This window comes from Bemisia tabaci, chromosome 4, assembly GCF_918797505.1.
Source record: "Bemisia tabaci chromosome 4, PGI_BMITA_v3".
NCBI lineage: Eukaryota > Metazoa > Arthropoda > Insecta > Hemiptera > Aleyrodidae > Bemisia > Bemisia tabaci.
In genome coordinates, this window is record NC_092796.1 from 584,652 (window position 1) to 604,492 (window position 19,841).

The window sequence follows — 19,841 nt, forward strand, 5'->3', positions numbered from 1 at the left end:
TTCATTTCCTTTCTCTTGGCTTCCTTAACATATCTTCCATGCCGTCCCAAAAATGAGAGATTACACTGAAATAGAGTTCAGTTTTAGTTCCATATCGGTGGCTAAAATTGACAGATAAGTATCTCCATTGCAGTATTTTAAAATTCATTTTATACATCAGTTTTATTTCTTAAAAAAAAACAACTTAACATTTTTGAACAAGTCCCGGAATGAGTAAAAAAATACACAGAGAATTAAAAAAAAAAAAAAAAAAAAAAAAAAAAAAAAAAACTGATCTAGTTCGCGAAGAAACTTAGAACATGAGCAAAAATGCAATGATAGGAGCGTTGCAACTGGAGATACGCTTTTTTCAACATAATATTATAATCTTTATCCACCATGTGCTTTTCTTCGTGGTTACAATTTCGACTCATGTCACCGTACATTCATATCATGTGACCAAACTTTCAACTAACGTAGACCAAGAAATAAGTTCAATCAGTAAAACCGAGCGCACGATTTCATGAACCGATATCGCCATGATGTTGGAGCCAATATTTACGTAGAACACTGTACATACAATACGTATGACTGATTTTTTTATGCTCCGCTAGAGTTCTCTTCACCTGCCGTCGAAACCGACATTTTAAAGTGTTTATATTGCCACAAATATGCTACGTTGGCCAAAAAAAGTAGATAAAGTAAACAGGTATAGATAAAAGGAAATAAAATTAAGTTGAGTGTTGTAAGAGCTAAACGGAGATGCAACGTGTGTAAGTGGACGGTTATGAGTGGATGCATTGTTAGAGGCATCCATAATGTGATGATTGAGAGGTTGAACAACTGTATAATGTCATAACAGATCGTGGGACTCATCTCTCATTTTTCAATAGATCGCATGACACATTGAGTTAAACCGCACTTATCCTCGCGACACCCGAGTGATCCATTATAGTTAGTGACTTCGTGAAATATTATTTTGCAGGTTGTTGTTTCTTTGTTTTACACAAAATTAACTTAAATAGGAATCCTAGTATTTTTGAAAAATTCTACAATAAAGGCAGCTCCATAATTTGGCGCCCTAATTAACATCAATTCATCTTGCTCGAGAGAGGAATTCGAGTTATTAAAATGTATTTATAGAAAAAAACCAAGCTAAAAGAAAGGTTCAACGAGATTATTGCGTAGTTTGCCCCAAAATATATATGTGCCAAAATCCCTCAATTTGAGGAAAAGTGATGCGTAACGTATAAGTTCCATTTTGAAAAGCAAAGGTCTCATAACGGTGTTTCATATTTGCCGTACTAGCAAGTGCTATACTTAATCGATTCATATAACCTTGGTTTTGATTCTTGTAGCCGTATCTTCGATCTTTGTACCTAAGCTCTTTCTACAATCTGATTTGTGATATTGAATTATTCTTAAAGTTAGCTCTCATAAGCCAAGTACAGTTACAAGAACCGAAAAGCACGGCCGAGATGTAACAATGCATTGGTTCATATAATATAAGTGAACTTTCTTTTCGCAGTACAGAGTTATTTTCTGAGTTGTGGTGAATAATACAACTTAAAAAATTTAGAACACAATGAGATCCTACTTGAGGGATAAAGGATTTATTGATTCGCGGAAATTCTGGAGACATTATGATGGTAAAACTTAATTTATATTAATAAAAAATGCACAAAATATTTTGTGTCATGAGGCTTTAAAATAACGATTAACTAGTTTTGGCTAAATGGTGTTGACGAAATTGGAAAATTAAAATGTGCTCAGTTTATTTTCTAGGGAATTGATTTTTGTGAATCAAGTTTACCTCTTCTATTGTAATAAATGTGTCTAATTTTTTTCTTAGAGTTATTTCATTTTCACTCTTATCAAAGATTTTCTTCTTACCATATTACTGTTCCACTAATGGTATCCCATTTACTTTTCACGAGAAGATATTTCACAAGATTCCCATTCAAAATTTTCGTGAAAGCCGTCCTTTGTTGTGATCTCAATAATTTCATTGTCCTAGTTTTATAGGCCACAAGACACATGACTGCAATGACTGCAGAAAGGGCATTTTTCGGTTGCGGTGTCTCAAAATCCCCCCTAGCGTTGCATCCATTATGATTAAATCAAATGTGTACTCCGTTGAATTTTTTACTGAATATTTTTTATGACTTTACAATTCTGAAAACGGAAAATTTCACAAAATACACGCAATTGTTTCCTCCCTAAAACATTAATTAGAAGTGGAGACTCTGTAAGACCGCAATCGAGAAATCCCATTTCTGCACTCAACGCCTCAATTGAACGTCACGTACTCAAATTTTGTGAACGGCCCCTTACTACCATTGACGGCGCTGAAGAATCGCTGGTTTACTCACCTGGACCATCTCACGCACACTCCTTAGTCATTTCCTCGAACCGTCGAAATGACGTAGAAGAGGAATAAGGCGGGAAGTCTCCAGCTCATTTCCGGGCGTTGTTATCATTTCTGCGAATTTTTTATAAGGGCCCACCAATTATAGAAGACCCGATCGAGACGGCCAAGTGTTTGTCGATAAGACGAGCTGTCAGGTGGGTGAGACAGTGTCAAGACGGGATGTCGATACACCACACGCCTCGTGGCTCGGTCTAGTGTTACGGTTCGCGGGTGTTTCCACTGCACGTCGGTGTTTTTTCAGCATAAACAGGGGTTTTTTCCTCCTGCCAGAAAACAAGTAAGTTACTGGGACGGATGTTGATCATCGATTATTTGGAGAGTGAATTCAAAACTTGGTGTTGCTACCATTGCAACCTTGGTGGTTCACCGTGGAGTTGCTTAGAGTGCGCATGGTGTTTTCCCTTCGAAAGAAATAAAATGCCTGCTTTTAATCGGATTTTTACTGGAGAATGTGTTCTAAAGTCGTGCGTCGTTCCCAGCCGCTATAACGTAACTCTATTTAAATATTGTGAAAATAACCTAAGCAATTAATATTTTTACAAGAGGTTAAGTGTATGAGTTCCGTTCAAAATTGTGCTCATTTTCAGCGTAACCTAACGATAAATCGGTGAAGTTTTGAGTTCAAAATACCCAATACTTACAACGTTAATACAATTTACGAGTGGAAAATTTGTGGCGTTGAAGTATGGTTACGTTCTTTCGTCGGGGGAACGACAGAAGCCTCATTTCTATGAAGAGAGACATTATTCTTGCAGCCTATAAATTTCTATTAATTAAAAGAAATAGTTGAACAGTCTCAGCAACGGTTTTTGGCGCATGGTGCTTACCAGATTTTGAATAAATTCACTCTTCATTTACAAGAAAAAAACCGTTTCCAGAGACCGCACCACACCTTGTATACAACAGGACACAAAATTTTATTGTTCAAATAACCAAAGCTTTCGGTCACAGAAACCGGATTCCGATTAAAAAACCGAATTATTCGATGGAAAGTACAAGATTTGTATATTTAATACATTTTCGTTCACCACAACCTCCAGGTTGAGGCATACGAAATACCTCGAACTCAACTCGAGGTTGAGGTGGGGCTTAATATGTTTTTTATTTTACGAGTCAAATCTTTAAATTATTTATTCGAGGAAAAGGAATGTCAGGAGTACTAATCATTAATGGAGCAAGTCAATTACCAAAATCACCGATACCGAGGGGCATACTTGCAAAAAAGATTGTGTGTGTGTTTTATTTTATCGGAGGACTTATTGTTCATTGCAATTTTCGGCTCGGATACAAGTGGGTCAATTTTCTCAAATCGATATTTGTGGGTATACCTACTGCTCTACCCAGCACGGTAAATTCCTGTTCATGGCTGAAAACATTCATTCTTGACAACATTGCAAACTTCACCACAAAGAAATGAAACACAATTCCGGAGTGTTCAGGGCCACTTGAAGGTGAGGGCGCTTTACTCCCTCTCAATTCGAAAATTGACGTCCTGTCCTCCCCGTGAGGCCTTCCACTGATATGCCAGCATCGATTTTTAAAAGGCTCTCTTTTGATTAACGCATGACAGTTTACATCTACTCGAACCTAATTATCTAGATTTGAACTTTTTCCTTCAAATATTCATGGTGTTGATGTTAATATTCTGTAGATATTTTTTTATACTTTCGACGATATGATAAATCGAAAATGTCGCACATTCCTTGCTTGCACGAGAGGGAATAGTCACTAAATTCTTATCTATCCATGATCCTTAGGAGATATGCAGCCGATTTCAGCTTTATTGTCAAATCTGCGAAACATAAAATTGGATGTTTCTGCCTGGCATATCTGATGAATCTAAATAATGACATATGAGTTAGTAGAGGATTTAGTGAATATTAAACATTTTTGGTGACTTTCCGTCAGTTTCTGAGATAGGCCAGAAAGTTCATCCGATGAAATTAAATGATCGAACCCTTACCTTTTTCAAGAGTAACATTTTTTCGTGAGATGGAGTGCATTGCAATTAATATAACTTTAGTCAGTTTTTTTTTTTTTTTTTTTTTCTTTTTTTTTTTTTTTTTAATGAGATTTTATTATTTTTTTTACACAATCCAGACTAAAGTTAGATGGCGTTTGATGAATAGATAACAAAATTTTAGGCATGTATTAAAGGACGAATACTGCACTAATTCCAATTTGTGAAGCACTCAAATGTTGCACGAATCGTATGCTAAAACTGCTTGAAATTCCATGTAGGAGGGTTTATTTTTACATTATAACCCGGGGGAGGCTCCTCGGACCCCTACTCAACATCAACAAATGTCACCTCCACCTAGGACTCTCTCTGGATCCACTTTGTTAAGGGTACAAAATACCAGATTATGATGACATTTTATACACCCTTCGTCGGCACAAAATTAAATTATGATCCTTACAAAATGTTTAGGAGAGGTCTCTCGTCGAAATTTGAAAATCTGATTTTTTGACCCACGTATAAATATCTTTGCCCTGAAACGTTTTTTCCCATGAGTCATGGTGCCTTTTCCTGTAGATGGTTACAAATATTGACCTAAATTCATAAGCTATTTTAGCGGAGTATTTGCCACTAGTCGGATATGTACATAATTTAATTGGACCAATATTTCTGGCTCGTCCATAAAAGCGCACGACGCAGGGAAACTAATGGCGCATATGTTGATTACAAAACGAGCAAAGGAAACTAGGGAAAGATCCCGTATTGCGAAGTGTAGTCCAATTGTCATATAAAGCCTCGTAATACTGTATTACAGAGGAGCCTCTCCAACTCTGACCTTTCTAGTTAGATATTAGATATTTTGTCGCTTCTCTGACGCAAGAGAGTATCCCAATTTCGACGTGAGCCCTATTTTACATATGAATCCATGTTTTTCGGGGCTTATGTGGAAACCGAGATAGTCCTTCCGTCAGAGAATCGACGATTTGAAAAATAGCCTTGTTTTGACTGTTCGCCTGTAAAAATGCGTCATGGACACATTTTCTTTTTGAAGTGAATCGCATTCAACAAAAAGGAACCAGCGCGGTTACAGTATTTTCAAAAGCACGCAACTTCTCCTTTCTTTTTGAAACTACTTAATATATTAATGTAGACAATAATAAAATATACACGATTATTTTCCTTTAAAATTAACAATTTTCCGGTGGGAAGCCCAAATTTTTTGCTATTCTAAGAGATGTTTTAGATAAGTATGAAGAAGCAACATTTCGTAAAACACTGTAATAGCGCTGGCCCCTTTTGGCTGAATGCGATCCGATCGAGGCATATTATCTTTAGACGGATCAGAGCAAGAATTTAAATAAGTGGTAAAAGTCGGATCCTCTGGTTCAACCGCGCGCGCGGATGAGTCAAAAATGTGCGTGGTACTGGAAATGAGGTAAAAGCATGTGAATCGTGCCGTATGACTCATACCACTTGTTCGAGATAAGTACTCAATAAGCGGTAATGAGCCAGGCTCAAACAGAGTTATCTTTCCGTTCCTCCAACGGAAGAACGCAACTCCACTTCCACGTATGACCCAGGAAAGTATGGTGTTATGCGGAAGACGGGGCTCATCTCTAACTCCATTTGCACCCTCTGGTCGGCGAAGCGTCGACTTTCCTACTGACGAAATTACGGAAATCCATTAGCATGATTGTCCCTTGCAGACTGCGCCTTGCGCTTTCGATCCAACCCACCGTAAACATTTCAACCTTTTATCACAAATCTGAAAAAATAGTTCCTCTATCAAGCTCTCAATAATTCCGGATTGAATCTTGGGTTTTCGAGTACCTAATTGAAAAATGAAAGTAAGGAGAATAAAGTTTACCTTAATAAAAAAGTGTATTTGAATTGGTACAATATGGGAACTCGACACATCTGCCCTGGAATGTGTGTAATAATAAAGATAAGTTAGTTGATGATTAATGAACATGACATGTATTTACTTTAAAAACTGGTATACAATCTACTGCCATTTGTTTTCAGTTACTATTGTTCTTAGAATTATTGTTAAAATCGGTGTGATATTGTTACAAATTTTAATTGACTTTTATTTTAGAAATTAATATATTTAGGTGTTTAGTTTGGTGTCGGCTGATTTTTCGAAATGCGCTCTTCCGCAAGCCGTATGACGATTCCTCAATTTTTACTTTTGCAACACTAATTAAAGCCCTTTTAACGCAAGAGTGGTGACAAAGGGCAATCACCATAGTGACATTTTCAAATAAATGGAACTATAATATTAGTTCTGAGCTATTTTGAAAACATATTTTTCACTGCCAAAATTAAACGTTCACAAAAATAATTTAGTACGTACAAACATTTGACTTAAAATTCGGCACATAGCAGTTAGTGACGTGCAAGCAGTTAGCAATCCGTCCAAAATCCACCTGCTTGAATTAAAAAACAACAGCGGGTTTTGCTGACCCAGTTATCCTTGACTGATGTTAAACAGTGCACACTAACAAACTTGTTATACAGCAACTATAACATCAACTGTAGTACACCATGGAATTCGTGTGATGCTTGATGCACCTCAACTTAACTGGTGTAAGTACAGTGCCGCCTGGATTAACTCGGTCAAATTATTAATGTCAGTAGTGCGGAACACTGTATCGACGGCGTAAGTTCGCAATCACATATCTCGTTTGCGATTTCTGAAAATCTCCTCCTCTATGTTATTTTTTTACATGAGGACAAATTAAAATCATATACTGAAGTTTTTGCGGAATTTCCTTTGCACAGAGAAGAAACAAGACGACAGTTCCAACGTTAAGACGTTGGAGAGCGTTCACCGTAGCACCTCGTCCATGTGTAAAAGTGGTTTTGCGCGGACGGAAGAGAGCGCTGCAAGACGCTGTTGAACTAAACGTGGAGCGTAACATAGGAAACATACATATGTACAAGCAATGTCTTGTCATCATAGAGTAAAATATAGGGGGCATTAGTGAAGGGGTACTTTGTACCCACCAATTTTGCGCGAACTACGACGACAAAAAATTTGAACGATGCTTGAAAGAGTCATTAAATAAAAGTACGTTGCAGAGTTTTAAAACGTAGAGATATGACATGCGAACTCAGTCGTGCTTTATTAAAAACAACAATGTGCAAGAGGATGCTGTTTATATTTATAAAACATTTACCTTAACATAGTGAAAATAAATATAAAAATTCTCTTGCACATTGTTTTTTATTAAAGCATGACCTGACTTCGAATGTAATTGTAGTGAAAATCGGCTAATAGCTCAGTATTAAATTTGATTTTATGATGAGTAGCCGAGAACTGAATAATTTCGCTATATTTTTAGTGTGTTTCCTTCCTGCAAAAATCTGTCCAAGTAACGTTGCAAAGCACCCATACCTCCTCTAATTTTGCAGGAGCATCCCATATATCTCTGTACCAATCCAATAAAATTTTCCAGGAAAAGCGGACCATTCAATAGCCCCGGTTCTCACTTGCGAAGCAACCATGAGACTATGGAACCAGATCCGAGTTCTGCATTTCCGAAACTCGTGCATCAGGAAGCACCAATGGATATCGTCTCTCTTCGAAGTCCTCATTCCTGTTGGTATCTTCTGGCTCTTGGTGTACGTCAACGCCCGCAACAAGATAGATCGTATCGAGAGTGAAGAGGCCGTTTACAGGACTTTCAATCGTTTTACGATGATGGAGAGAAGTTTTTTAGACTTCGGGTCGACGATGTATATCCGTTATACTCCAGAGACAACAGCCACGCGGACCCTGATGAATGAGATGATGTTGGTACTACGGGCGGCCATCCCCAAGGACGAAAGTGAGTAGCCTGTCTTTCCCTGAAAACGTCAGAATATTGATCGTAAAACCCGAGAGCCACATGCGTAGCTAGTTCCCCCCAAAAAACATACCGAACTTGGTCCTTTTTCCTGTCGCATTAGCAAAGAAATTTACCATAGGATTATCTGGACGTATTTTTGCCAAGCGGAACTATGTGCATTATGACATGAGCCCTGTTATGTATATATTCTTATAGGTCTCAGGGCTCATGTCTTAATGCACATAGTTCCGTTTGGCAGAAATACGTCCTTCTTATTTGCCTCTTAGAGGTAACATCTTATTCTAGATTCATGTTTCTTGAATGCGGTGTCTTAAAATTTCTGTGCCTGCGTTAACTGCTCCGCGCCTTTTTCCTGCTTGGATACACGTAATTTTCATTGTTTTTTGCGCAAAGTATTTCTTAAACAGAGAGTAATAAAGAAATAATATCAAACTATTAAATCCATGATGGTAGGTGATCACTGACCAACACTATTGCCAGCCAACCGAGTTGAGTATAACTCTCTAATTTAGCCATTGATACTATAAGACTTTTCTCAATTGTGTATATTTGTGTAATAAATATATCCTGAAGGAGGTGAAAATTATCTGTAACTATCTTCAAGTAGGTAAGGAAATTCTGAGAACATGTTTTTTTCAGAATATAGAGTTGTGACAATGATGAGTGTTATTACAAAAAGTAGATCCCGCTCCGCACTTTCACTCATCGCTTCAAACGAGTTTTCTGGGGAAACAACAGGTTTGGAGTGACATGCACTCCAGATTTCACTGCGAGACTTTTCAAAATAAATGTTGTGTGTTTAGAGATCGGGTCCGTAATGATAGAGTGCGTCAGATAATAAGAGTCAAAAATGACATCGTGTTCAACGTCATAACGAAACAGCCTGTCTGGTATCAAGCGTGTCAGCGTGTCTGGTGTCAGCGTGTCGATGTCAGCGTGTCTGGCGTCAGCGTGTCTGGTCATGTCAATAGGATGACGGAAGAGAGGCTGCCAAAAATTATGCTTCATTGGGTTCTTCCTGGGAGGAGACGAAGGGGACGCCTGGTAAAAGGGTGGCGACAGGGGGTTTTGGATGAGATGAGGGAGTGCCAACTCCCTGATAGGTTGTGGAAGGACCGAGTTTTGTGGCGGTTAGGCGTCGCAGAGCTCCAGAGGGCGCTGTGAGAGCGACTCGTATATATGTATGTATATTGTGTGTTTCGTGCTCTATTTACGTGTTTCCGTTTGTGTGGGTTTGCAGCTATGGCGTTCAACGTGACTAGCGCTGCCTCAGATGCAGGTATGGAGGACTTTTTCTTCAAATCGTTTGGCTTAGGGAATCACTGGACACTCCGAGCTCCAGGATTTGGTATCTACTTCTCAAATCTCAACCCAAATAAACCTAACGAACTGCCGAATGACATTGAATTCACAATTCGGCCTGTGAGCGACATGTTCAGGACGGCGGAGTTATTCAGATCGCCTGACTTCCTATTTGGAGGTGAGGTTCTTCATTTAGAAATTTTCCTATTGCAAATATCGTCCTTTTCCAGGCAAAAAAACGTAACTTCTTTTCAACGATCCTTAATTTTTACTCGCAAATTGTATTTTTCCCGAGAACTGCCGGCAATTGCTAACTGAATGTATTGAAAAAAACTAGCAAATTTTGAATACAAATGGAAAATTAACACATGAACGGTGAAATTGCAACAATGCGTAGCTCGGTTGCAGTATTTTTAAATATCCGCTAGAATTTTATTTTTTAACAGGAAAGCAAACTAACACCATGACTTGAAATTTTCACAGAATAACTTCATGAAGAGAAGAAAAATCATTGACATTTTCGAAAAATGACGTTGAGTAGTATTCCGTGTAGGAAATAAAGTATGACAGGAAGTCTGCAACGCCGCGCAGTGCATCGAGTCAATCAGAGAGGTGGGACATGATATTTTTGACAAAAACTGCAAGTCTTGATGTTTTTCCGTCACATTTTAGACTTTAAGGGGTGCTTCTTGAAGAAAATTTCACGAGAAAACCATTGGAATCCCTTCTAAGACCTCAAAAGTTTGTATTAATGGAGTTATCAGCTTTTAAAATTTCCATATTTTGTCCGACCTCTCCGACTGACTCGATCCATTGTGCGCCGCCAACCGAGATACGCATTTCTGCAGTTTCTCTATTGATATTTTCTTGACGATCATATGTGACGAAGTCATAAAGAATGTGCTCTAACGTGAAAGCAAAATGAGATGACACTATTGAAACTCACTGATAAAAAAAGCTTTTCTAAGAATATTGGTAAAATGTATAGGAAATATGGATTTAATCCAGCTTCAAAAATTAAAATACCCTAAATCGAGCCCTTCATAACGTAAATAAAAACAATAATCGAACGAAAAAAGTATAAAATTTCGCATCCGGAGTGTATCAGGTGAATTGCAGCGATTGCAATAATTACGAAGGAAAGTTAGAAAGGAGTTTCTTCAAATATTCGAAGAGCATAGGAACGACAAGAACTCTCAAATTTTCCAACACATTAAATCATCCGAATACAAGAATCAATAAAAAAGAACCTTACAATACTGCATAAATCTAACAATAAAAGTATGATCGATGTACATGAAGCCTTTGAGATGGCTCGTGCCCTCAGAGCGGTAAAAACTTGTTGAAAAACCAATTAGATTTAATTTTCCGGCCAGTCCGCTCTTGGATTTGGCCTGTGCGCTGGTGCCCCAACGTGGAAAAATCTTAACGTACTTATTCCATGTACGTCTCAATACCGCACTCTGTTATCACTGTCTTTAACTACTCTTTGTTTACATGCTTTAACCTCTGCCAAGGAATATTCGCGGGTAATTTATTATACTCGTTCGAATTATGTGTGAATTTTGTTACTTTCCTTGCTGTTCTGTTATTGTCTTTTTTAAGTCAACAGTCAACACCGTTTTCTAAAATTCAACGTGAAATTGTAGCTATTTATAAATCGTGTCCACTAGATGTAGGCAATGCTCTGAAGATGGGGTAAGCCCCGAAATTCATTATTAGCTCTCGTCTAGAAATAAAAAAAAACCAAAAAACAAAATACAATTCTTCGGCTAACCATATCTTTATTATTAAAATGAGATAATTGTATCGCAGGTAGAAGGGTGGATTCCCTATCATTTGAAACACACAGCAGCTACAAATTTTAAGTAACAAACGTAAGTAATTCAGTTATCAAAAGACGTTGAATTACTTTGAATCTTGAATATCTTTGTAAGGAGTTGTCTTAAATTTTTGTCGCGTGAGTCAGGTTTTTTTGTAAAATTTTGATACGGAAATCTCATAGACGTACCTGGTCATTTTGCTGGGGGGCCTGCCCTCCCGTAAAGGGGGATCCGGGGGGCCTACCCCGGAAAATTTGTGAAATTTTAACTCTATATTTAAGCGTATATTGAGGCATCCGTGGCGCTAATCTTCCTTCAATTTTTGCACAAAAATTACCCAGTTTTATGCATCTTAAGGTTATGAAACTTTCAAATTGTTGCATTCAATAGGTTATTCTGTTTATTTTCTCACCGATAACCACTCTTCTGTGTAAACATTTCGAAAAAATGTTCAAAAAAATACCAGAATCATTGTTTTTAATTAGGAAAAGCCCATGTAAAGTAAAGTGTAATATAATAAGCAAGACGTGACTATGTGTGATTAAACATTTGTCATCTACTAAAAAATAGAGGTATGAATTTGAAGAAATCAATTGCATCCAGATTTTGTAGAGCAATTCGACTGAATAATGAACTGAGAAGAAAAAGCTAACTGTTTGAGCGCGGGATTTTAATTTAAAACTATGCGCATCAAAAAAGTTGTTTTTGCACCATCCAGAATTTCTGGAGGGGGCAGGGCCAGATGATACTATTTCCAATTCTGGGGGGAGCCAGGCTCCCACTGCCCCCCCCCCCCCTTTTACGCCTCTGGGAAATGTGCATCATCAAACTTAGATTCGCGTCTTTTCTAATGGTCCATTGGAACGGAATATTGGAAGTTTTTCAAATAGCTGCATACTGTGTATGCAAGACATCCTTTTTTACAATATGAAGAATTCTGGGAAATTGTAGTACATCCATACAAATCAAAGAACCGGTGATTCTGATAAAAAAAATAAAATAAAAAAAAAAAACCATTCAAATTGTAGGGCTTTATTCATCTAGGTGATTATCAGGTAGGAAAGAATCCTCTGATATTTTTTTTTGTCATAGTATGACGAAACTAATTAAATAATTGCGTATGATGCTTTCAGTGATTTGCCGTTTTAATTTACCAACAGTTTTTTTGCAGGTAAATCAGGCACATCAGTTTACCAGAACTACGGATTTTTAGCCATTAATTGGGCACTGAATGAAGCATTCCTACGACTAAGTGTTCGGGACGCATCTACGTTACCAAAGGTACGACTGAGCACATGTATTCATATAATTTACAATCAGTTTTAATACTAAACAAAGTAAACCTTTTACATTATTAGGAAGATTAAAATTTCGCTAGCGTTCAAATTGAATTAACATTCAAGATCTTGCGAAACACTGAAATCATTTGAAAGCAATGTAATAATCTTAAGATTTTAAAATTAAAGTCCCCAATGTATGCCCTCGGATTGAAAAAAAATGTCTCTAGCTAAAAGACCGGAGAAAATACGTTTCACCAACTGAATATCAATTCTTTTACTTTTTGAGGTTGCTTCTCAATTTTCATCAATTGAATAATTTAAAGATATGTCCACGAATTTTGGCGAAATGAAATTAATATGTTTTTAAAACCTGGTTCTTCTCATCTTAAAAAAGCAAAAAATAAGAAATAAATCCATTTATCAAACTTAATAGCAACTAATTAATGGTTTTTCGTACCTCTTTACATGTATGAATATAAAAAGCTATCATTTACGTTTTGACAAAACTTAAATGTTATGAAAGTAGGGGAAAAGAGCATATCTATATTATGGGAACAACTTTTTTTCTTTCGGTGTAAATATTTTCTTCCTTACATAAGAAATATCCTTTTTGATTGAAAATGGATATTTCTGGGTATTTTAATACAAGCATCTTTATATCTTGGTGTGAGGTGAGTCGAGCACGTGACAAAATCAATCAGTATAATATGAACTAGAGAGAAAAAACATTTTTATTTATATATTTGTTTTTTTGAAATTTCAGATCTTCATTAAGGAGTTTCCTGCTCCCGCTTCGAGTATAGACCGACCAATTTATAATTTAATTAACGTTATACCTACCTGTTGTATTTTCATTATCCCGCTTGTTCTTTTGTTTATACTAAAGAACGTTATTTCTGAGAAGGAAACTGGAGCAAAAGTAAGTCACACCTCTAATATTAAATTTCTTCAATATTTTAACTTTTTAAGGAAAAAACAACCGGAGTTTGAGGGATTTATTTTAATTACAACGTTGCAAACTTTTCCATGAAAATGTATTTAATTCATCACGGTTTCGCATTTTCTTTAAAAATTGTTTGTGTACTTTTAATGTGTTTTGACAATAATACCCTGAATTTTTTTTTTTTATAAGAAAAACACGCACCCGTTGAGGAGTGAAGGACCAAACTACCAGATTGGACTTTAAATGTGACGATGTGATTAGAGGTCACTTGGCTCTAAACCTTTCAAACATAAAGATGAGATCATCCTTTATCCAAAGGCCCGCCACAAGGGGGGGGGGGAATACTGGGTCCCTGGTACCGGAGCCCGGGTCCCGGAGGGGGCCCATGTTACCCATGAAAAACCACTACGAATTCACATGCAACCCTTGTTTCGTAAGAAAAAGTGAAAAATTTACCCTAAAAATTTCGCAAAAGGTGAATAGATTTTCAGAAACACGCTGGGGCACTGTAGAATTCTTCTTAAATTTTCAAAGAAGTATACTTCTTGGAAAATTTCTATCTATTTTCAAGATTTTCAGTACAGAGGGATATTTTTAGTAACTGCGTTTCATTTTCTTCCGTCGTCAGATGCTAAGAGTCTCCAGTCTGGGCATCCTCGACTTCAATGGCTCATGGCTCAACTCCCTTGCCATAGACAAACGAAGGGGGAGTCCAGGGGGGCCTGGCCATCATAGAACTGAAAATAGTATCATATGCCCCCCCCCCCAAAGAAAAAAAAATAAAAATTTTCCAGATGTTTTGAATGCAACAATTTGCAAGTATTTTGTGCTGAAAGTAGGAAAAAAAACATAATTGTTCCGCAGAAATTGATGGAAAAATTCTTTATGGAAGCTTCAAAATGCGTCTGATTAGTCGTATAAATTCTAAAATTTCTCGGGGGATGCCCCTCGGACCCCTCCCCCTCCGTGCTTGGGGCCCGGACCTTAAAACTGGTACCAGGGCCTGAGATGGGATGTGGCGAGCCTGCATGAAGGCTATTTCCATTGAAATCTTCCGTCACATTCTCATAACCAGGGCGTTTTCAAAACAGCCAAGTTCCGTTACCGGAATAATCGTTTTGCATAGTTCATATTATATTGTTTCCATTTCTAACCACTTGTTTAATTATAATCCTCCTATAAAAACCAGCCATTTGCTAAATACAATTCTAGCTGAAGCGCACTAAAGCGCATTCATCACTGCAAAAATGTTAACGAAAATCGAAAAGGCCAGCGTGCATGAAGGCTATTTCAATTGTAATCTTCCGCCGCATTTCTAAGGCGCAATGATACAACTATTTGAACTCTCCGGAATGCGTGAGGTATCACGCCGCATTTGAAGGCGTTTTCAAAACAGCCAAGTTCCGATACCCGGATTATCGTTTTGCATAGTTCATATTCTTTTGTTATATTCCGTGCCACTCGTTTATTTTTAATCCTCGTAGAAAAACCACCCATTTGTAAATACAATTATGGCTGGAGCGCACTTCAGCTATGCATTCAACACTGCAAAAATGTCAAAGGAAATCGACTTTCCACGAATCCTCGACTTCAATGGCTCATGGCTCAACTTCCTTGCCATAGACAAACGAAGGGGGAGTCCAGGGGGGCCTGGCCCTCATAGAACTGAAAATAGTATCATATGCCCCCCCCCCCAAAAGAAAAAAAATAAATACAAATTTTCCAGATGTAACAATTTGCAAGTATTTTGTGCTGAAAGTAGAAAAAAAAACATAATTATTCCGCAGAAATTGATGGAAAAATTCTTTACGGAAGCTTCAAAATGCGTCTGATTAGTCGTATAAATTCTAAAATTTCTCGGGGGATGCCCCTCGGACCCCCCCCCCCCTCCGTGCTTGGGGCCCGGACCTTAAAACTGGTACCAGGGCCCGAGATTTGATGTGGCGGGCCTGTTTATCCATGAGACAAATTGTCTCAAACGGTAAACACGAAAACAAAAATTCGGAGTGAAATTATTGCGCTAATTTATGATAGTGTCGATAGCCTGCTACTCAACTAACATGAACCCTCGTTGGTAAATATTTCGTCGCCACCCGCCAGTGGCGTGGCGTATTTTGCGATTTATCGGCTGATCTTTCATTTAAAGCTGTGGAAAAGAATCGATGACCAGGGTACTCAGCAAACACCTTAATAATCTAGCCTTTACCACAGATTCAAATGGGGATTTGTTGATAGTCGATCATTCACGTCTCGCTGTTGCCACCCGCAAATAAGCAATGGCTGTCAAAGAGATCAAACTCCATATTTGTACGACCTTCTCAAAAGTTCACATCGCCTGACTCCTCTTGAAGCCTACGTTGATCTAAGAAAATAAAATGAACGAGAGGATACGAATTGGAAAAAAATGATAGGTAAGAAGCTTTAATGAAACTTGAAAATTAATTTCAGGAGCTCATGAAGATGATGGGCTTAAAGAGCTGGATGAACTGGGTTGGTTGGACGATGGCTGTTCTCATGACCCAACTTCTGGTCATTACCAAATGTGTTGCTCTCCTCGTCATCCCTGTTTTTGGGCCTGCAATACTCCAGTCTTCAATTACTCTCATTTGGGTCTTTCTCATCTTGTACCTTTTTGTCGCCATCAGCTTTTCGTTTCTTATGTGCCCAATTTTCAAGAGACGTGAGTAAAAATTAATTTTATTTTTATTTTTTTTCTTTACGATCTGATGAGAAAACGTAAATGGACCGTGTTTAACAGAAAAGAACCAAGCCACATACGTATAGTTCAAAACGCAAAGTAGCGCCTTACATGACCGCAGGATACTTCATGCATCGCGTGTACAGCACAGTGCGCGCAACGCATAGTATAGCGCCTTACAAGTCTATTGGATACTTCATACATTGCCCGTATACTACGGTGCGCGCTCATGTCGTTGAACTGTCGTATTTTCTTAGTGTCGAACCTACCCCGGTGTGCACAATTTCCGAACAGTGCGCGTTGCAAGCTTGCAATCCTAGGATCACAAGATTGTAGAGATTTTGCTATCCTGTATGTTTTCCGGTGAATTTATAATTTACAAGTGGAAATTTTTCAAGTTGGAATGCTCTGTCGTCCGGAATACCCTGAGCTTTGCTAACTTCTAGGAAGGGAAAGAGGGACAATTTTTTTTATCATAAATGTGGCAAAATCTCCGGGGAGATATTCTTGGTATCACATTCACGCAAAAATGAACTCTGGCAATCCAACCTAACTTCGGCAATTTTTGCAAAATCGCCTGGGTAAGCCCATGGAGCATATCGAAAATTTATTTGGGGGGGGGGGGGGGGAGTCCACTGCAGCACCGCGATGGGCCGTTCTGTTGGTGATTTCTCCGGCCGCTTTGAGGAGCCAGTACACCTCTGATCTTAATTGCATTGCAGGGACTCAGAAATTCGGATGGTGTTGATTTTTTTCCTTCTTTTTCTTCTTTTTTTATGAAAATAATAATAACAGTAGAATGGACGAAAATAGTGGAAAAAACAAGGAGGAAAAACGGGAAACAATGCTAAAAATACACAATTAATAAAACCTGAAACGTTTCGACTCAAAACTAAGTCATTTTCAGTCGGAAACAATAAAAATTTAAAAGAAAAAACGATAAAAAACTGGAGCCCTACATGGTGGTGGCCGGGATCTGAGAAAAAGAGCAACGAAAATATCGGGTCGGAGTTCTCATTGATTTTGTTTAAGATCAGTCAACTGCTTTTGTTTTTCTGCTCGGTTTTTACGATTGATTAAAGAAAAAATATGTAATATTGATTGCAACGATTCAGAAAATAGAACCATGTAAAATTGCTTTGGGTTTAATAAAAAGAAAATGGAACGAACGGAAATATCGCGTCGAAATGTCCAATGATTTTATTTAAGATCATTCCGAAAAATTCCTCGAAACTCCAGAAAAACTGTACGTATATTCTTTAAAAAAAAAATCCCTGAAATACAACAAACCATGAGAAGTGGCGTGTAACGTTGCAATCAAAGTTAAATACGCCTTATTTTCCTCAAGCACTCGTCGGCGTTTGAATTAATTCACTTCTTTAATAACTTGAACATGGTTGTCTTACGATTTTTACGTGTATTTTTCTCCCATTGATTGGCAGCCGCGTAGCGGCCACTGGCCCTTAGTCTGTTTTCAATATGTGTGGCCCTTATCCGTCATCTGTTGTTGAGCCGGTACGTCATTTGAACGCAGAATAATTCTTAGAGGCAGGTTGAAATAAAAAAGCGCTCCCTATTGGCTAAGCGCTTGATTGCCCCATTTTTACTCGCAAACATTACCTAAAAATTTCACGACTGATTCAGGAAGAATCTAAAGAGTTTTCAATTCCTGGTTTAAAATACTGATTTTTCAATTTCACTCGACAAAATTCGTTTCTCTCAAAAGTATGCCTCCAAGATGGGTCCAAGGACCTCTTACTCCAAGTAGTGAGAGGTTCTACGCTCATTTTGATATTTCCCATTGATTCAATTCCTTGTGATCAATTTTTCTCCGATAACGATCATTTAATTTTTTTGCAGCAACTTTGGCCATATGCATTGCTTTCATCTTATGGGGAGCGACAGCTTATATGAAGATAACCATTAAGGAGAGTTCGCCATTTCACTTTATTAGCTATGTCTCGCTTTTGTTACCCAACTTGGCTCTTGTGCGTGGTTGGGAGACCATCAGTTACTTTGAACCAAGAGGTAGGTGGCTCTTGGGTGACAGGTGGAAATGTCCAATAAAAAATGTCCAATAAACAAAATGTCCTATTTAAAATGTCCAATTGTCATAATGTCCACGACAAAATGTCCAAAAGCTAAAATGTCCAGAGTTCAAAATGTCCTATATGCAAAATGTCCCATATGCAAAATGTCCCTTATGTCCCATAGGTCCACATATATGCAAAATCAAAATGGCTTAACATCAGCTTACGTAATGCCTCAAGCCTCTCCTTCTTCGTTTTCTTCTTCAATTCTTTTGGGTTTCTTCAATCTGTAGGAAATGGCTTTCAGATAAACATCAACCGCTTCATCTTCCTTGTATTGTCCATAGCTAGCCACGATACTTTCCACTCTGACTTGATTAGTGATATACCGGCGATAATCGGATGTTTTATTTGAGTGTGGTTTTAGGTGTTTTAGGTTTTGGACATTTTAGGTTTTGGACGTTTTGAATTTTGGCCATTTCAGCTTCTGGACATTTTGTCGTGGACATTATGACAATTAGACATTTTAACCAGGACATTTTGTCTCTTGGACATTTTCCGTTGGACATTTCCACTGAGCACCGGCTCTTGTAAATTAATTTAAAAATCGGCGCATATAATGTAATAATACGCGACATTTTACAGTCGAAATTTAGAATATTGATATTGATATTGAGGAACAATAAATTTCTTCCACATGAAAGTGTCGCAATAAAATAAAATAAACAATGCTCCCTTAGAATTCTAAAAAGGTGCATATTTCCTGAAAATTAGACTGAAATGATGAAAGCCATTGATCATTTATTACACTCCTTCCGAAATGTTATTTTGCATTTCTATGAGACAAATTAGTCTGATAATATCAATATGAGGTTATAAAAAGGGTAAGGTGTAGATATTTTCTTGATAGGAATGCATCAGTTTGGAAAATATGATTCAAATTGTGATAATTTTCTTCATAATTGATATAATCTGATCATATCATGAGACATTAGCCAAAATTAGACGTATGTCAGTTAAATACTAGTTTTAAAAGGGGAAGAAAAGTGATATTTCTCATGTGTTATTCACATCTCCACAATTTTTATGAGACAAATACATTTTTTCCCTCTTGAAAAAACAAATTCAAACAAAAAGTTCAACATGCAATCATAAGAAAACCCACAAAAAAAACTAAGAAATGTGAGCTCATGAGAATGAATGTATCACATAGCTCATATTTCGTAGCGAATGTCCGCCGTTGCTAATTTAGATTCAATCACATCAATGTCTTCAAGAGTTTCTCGAAGAAATGTATTCTGGGTATAAAAATTAAGAAAAGTATAACGTTTGTAACAGGTGGTGCATGTTGGTCCGATTTCTTCACCAAGCCGGCCGGTTCAGATTCCTTGCCTTTATCGAGGGTTTTTGGGTGCTTCCTAGGGCAGTGCCTCGTATTTAGCATCCTTGCCTGGTATTTGGATGCTCTCAGGCCTGGACCTTATGGTATTCCCAAAGGTTATCTTTTCTTTTTAAAGGTATAATTATGGTATTTCGTATGC

The 19,841-nt window shown here is 37.6% G+C and overlaps 1 protein-coding gene across 2 annotated transcripts in view; it reads left to right on the forward strand.

Annotated features, from left to right (window-relative positions):
- Window positions 1-347: 347 nt before the first annotated feature.
- The window catches only part of LOC109031257 (phospholipid-transporting ATPase ABCA3), a 47,527-nt gene continuing 28,033 nt past the window's right edge, over window positions 348-19,841 (forward strand). Inside the window, exons 1-8 of one of the 2 annotated variants that reach the window (XM_019042689.2) lie at window positions 348-964; window positions 7,832-8,203; window positions 9,465-9,704; window positions 12,521-12,630; window positions 13,393-13,548; window positions 16,021-16,252; window positions 18,131-18,298; window positions 19,639-19,817. In XM_019042689.2, coding sequence (XP_018898234.2) covers window positions 7,879-8,203; window positions 9,465-9,704; window positions 12,521-12,630; window positions 13,393-13,548; window positions 16,021-16,252; window positions 18,131-18,298; window positions 19,639-19,817 — 1,410 coding nt within the window. In that variant the 5' untranslated portion in view covers window positions 348-964; window positions 7,832-7,878. Of the gene's footprint in view, window positions 965-2,523; window positions 2,688-7,831; window positions 8,204-9,464; window positions 9,705-12,520; window positions 12,631-13,392; window positions 13,549-16,020; window positions 16,253-18,130; window positions 18,299-19,638; window positions 19,818-19,841 lie in introns of those variants that run through there. The other variant, XM_019042687.2, reaches the window with a different exon arrangement.